Source organism: Oryx dammah, unplaced genomic scaffold (assembly GCF_014754425.2).
Source record: "Oryx dammah isolate SB20612 unplaced genomic scaffold, SCBI_Odam_1.1 HiC_scaffold_7095, whole genome shotgun sequence".
NCBI lineage: Eukaryota > Metazoa > Chordata > Mammalia > Artiodactyla > Bovidae > Oryx > Oryx dammah.
The window spans coordinates 1-1,749 of record NW_024076809.1 but is presented as its reverse complement, the minus strand read 5'-3'; the positions used below and the strand labels follow the sequence as shown (position 1 = coordinate 1,749).

General features: G+C 44.9%; 1 protein-coding gene across 1 annotated transcript; it reads right to left on the bottom strand.

Moving 5' to 3' along the window:
• Window positions 1-3: 3 nt before the first annotated feature.
• Window positions 4-1,743, bottom strand: LOC120860060 (interferon-induced very large GTPase 1-like; the record flags this gene model as incomplete). The annotated part of the gene is made up of 1 exon (XM_040235902.1): window positions 4-1,743. A coding segment is annotated over one exon (1,740 nt), but the record flags the coding sequence as incomplete, so codon positions are not given.
• Between the last annotated feature and the right edge of the window lie 6 nt (window positions 1,744-1,749).

Genomic DNA, 1,749 nt, shown 5'->3' with positions numbered 1-1,749 from the left:
AAGTCCGATGACAAAGGTTGCCAACTCATTGTCATGATTCTGGGACTCGTTGCTGAGTTCTGGGGCTCGAAGTCCCTCTGTGTCCACAACAAGCACAAAGTCAAAGCCAAGTTCAGCTGTGAATGTGTCCTCCACTTTCAGAAGCTGCATGTAGGCCCCCCGGGTACACTTCCCAGCACTGACAGTGAACTGCAGCCCAAAAAGGGCATTCAGCAGGGTGGACTTCCCTGAACTCTGCAGGCCAAGGACAGAGAGAACAAAGAGCCGCTTGTTTCCAAGTTTCTCAGAGAGCTTGTCAAAAACAGCTGCCACCCACCTCAGGGGCACATATGAAACATCCCCATCCATCAGCTCAATGGGAACACCAGATATCATCAGATCTGCAGCAATGTGGGGAAGGGAGAGAAGTAAGGTATCTTTCATGGGTGAAGCTTCTTCCAGAGCTTCATAGATCTGGCCCGCTTCTCTGAGAATGTGCTCAATTCCCAAGGTACAGTCATCAATCTCTCTGGAAATAGCTTCTATCTCTTTTTGCCAGTCTTTCAGAGAACTACTCTTTGGGGCCTCTTGCTTTTCTTTTTGAACCAATGCCTTTTTCTTCTCCTTTAGATTTTCCAAGTGTCCTGTCGTCAGATTGTCCAAAGCTACATTCAGCCATTGGAGGAAGTAGAGTTTGGTGTGAGTTTCTGAACGATTTTGGAGAATTTCAAGGACAGAACGCATTAAAGCATTGAGAGGAAAGGCTTTTCTCCACTGTTCACGTCTTATCATTTGTTTTTCTGTCTCAGTCTCACTTTTGTGTTGTTCAATGCTGCGATTCCCCTTTTCTCTCAGATGATAGAGTTCTTTATCCTTTTTACACCAAAGTTGCCACAGTTTTCCCTGAAGAGGTAGTAAGTGTTCCTTGACCTGAGGTATTTCCATTTCTCTCAGTAGGGTCATTAGATTCTCTGCCTTTTCTTTGGCTTCCTTGCAATCTCTCTGGTCTTCATCAATAAGCATTCCTTGCTTGCGAGCAACTTGGGCACAGTTCTCCAAGCTGAGTGCAGTGTTAGAGAGCTCCAGCAAACGTCTGATTGCAGTTGTGAGCTCCCCTATTAATTCTGCCTCATTTCTGTTCCTGATCCCAATTTTCACTCTTGAGCCAAATTTATGGACTGTGACTTTTCCTTTATCATCAAGCAAAAGGATTAAAGGTTTTGTTGACTGACACATGTCACGGACTATTTTTTGGTTTCCTTTATTGTCATCAGAAGTTGCCATGAGGACCACAATTATGGAGGAGACTTCCTGCAAAAAGGCGAGTTGCTTCTCATGTTCCTTTGCATCTCCATGAAGATTGGTAAAGGTCAAGCAGTTGTCAAATCTGTCCTGCTCTTCCCCCCCAGGACAGAACCAGGCGACTTCCACCACTCCTCCCATCAAGAGACAGTCTCTGCTGCTGCCTTTGCAATGTCGGTGAAAAAAGACATCATGTTTGCGTTCACTGAGAAGACAGTTCATGATCTGAGATTTGGAGGCAGAGAAGCCCGCTCCAACTCTAATAAAAGACACAATGGGGGCAGAGACACGACACATCTGTTGATTCATGTAACTGTCCATTTCTTCTTTTATTGATATCCCTACTTGCTGCCAGCTCCTTCGAATTTGACTGAGAGACCAGAGAGAGAATTCAATTTGAGCATTGCAAGGATTAGGTATGAGAAGGGGGAGGGCAAACTGACAAATGGAAAGTTTGTCCAAAATATA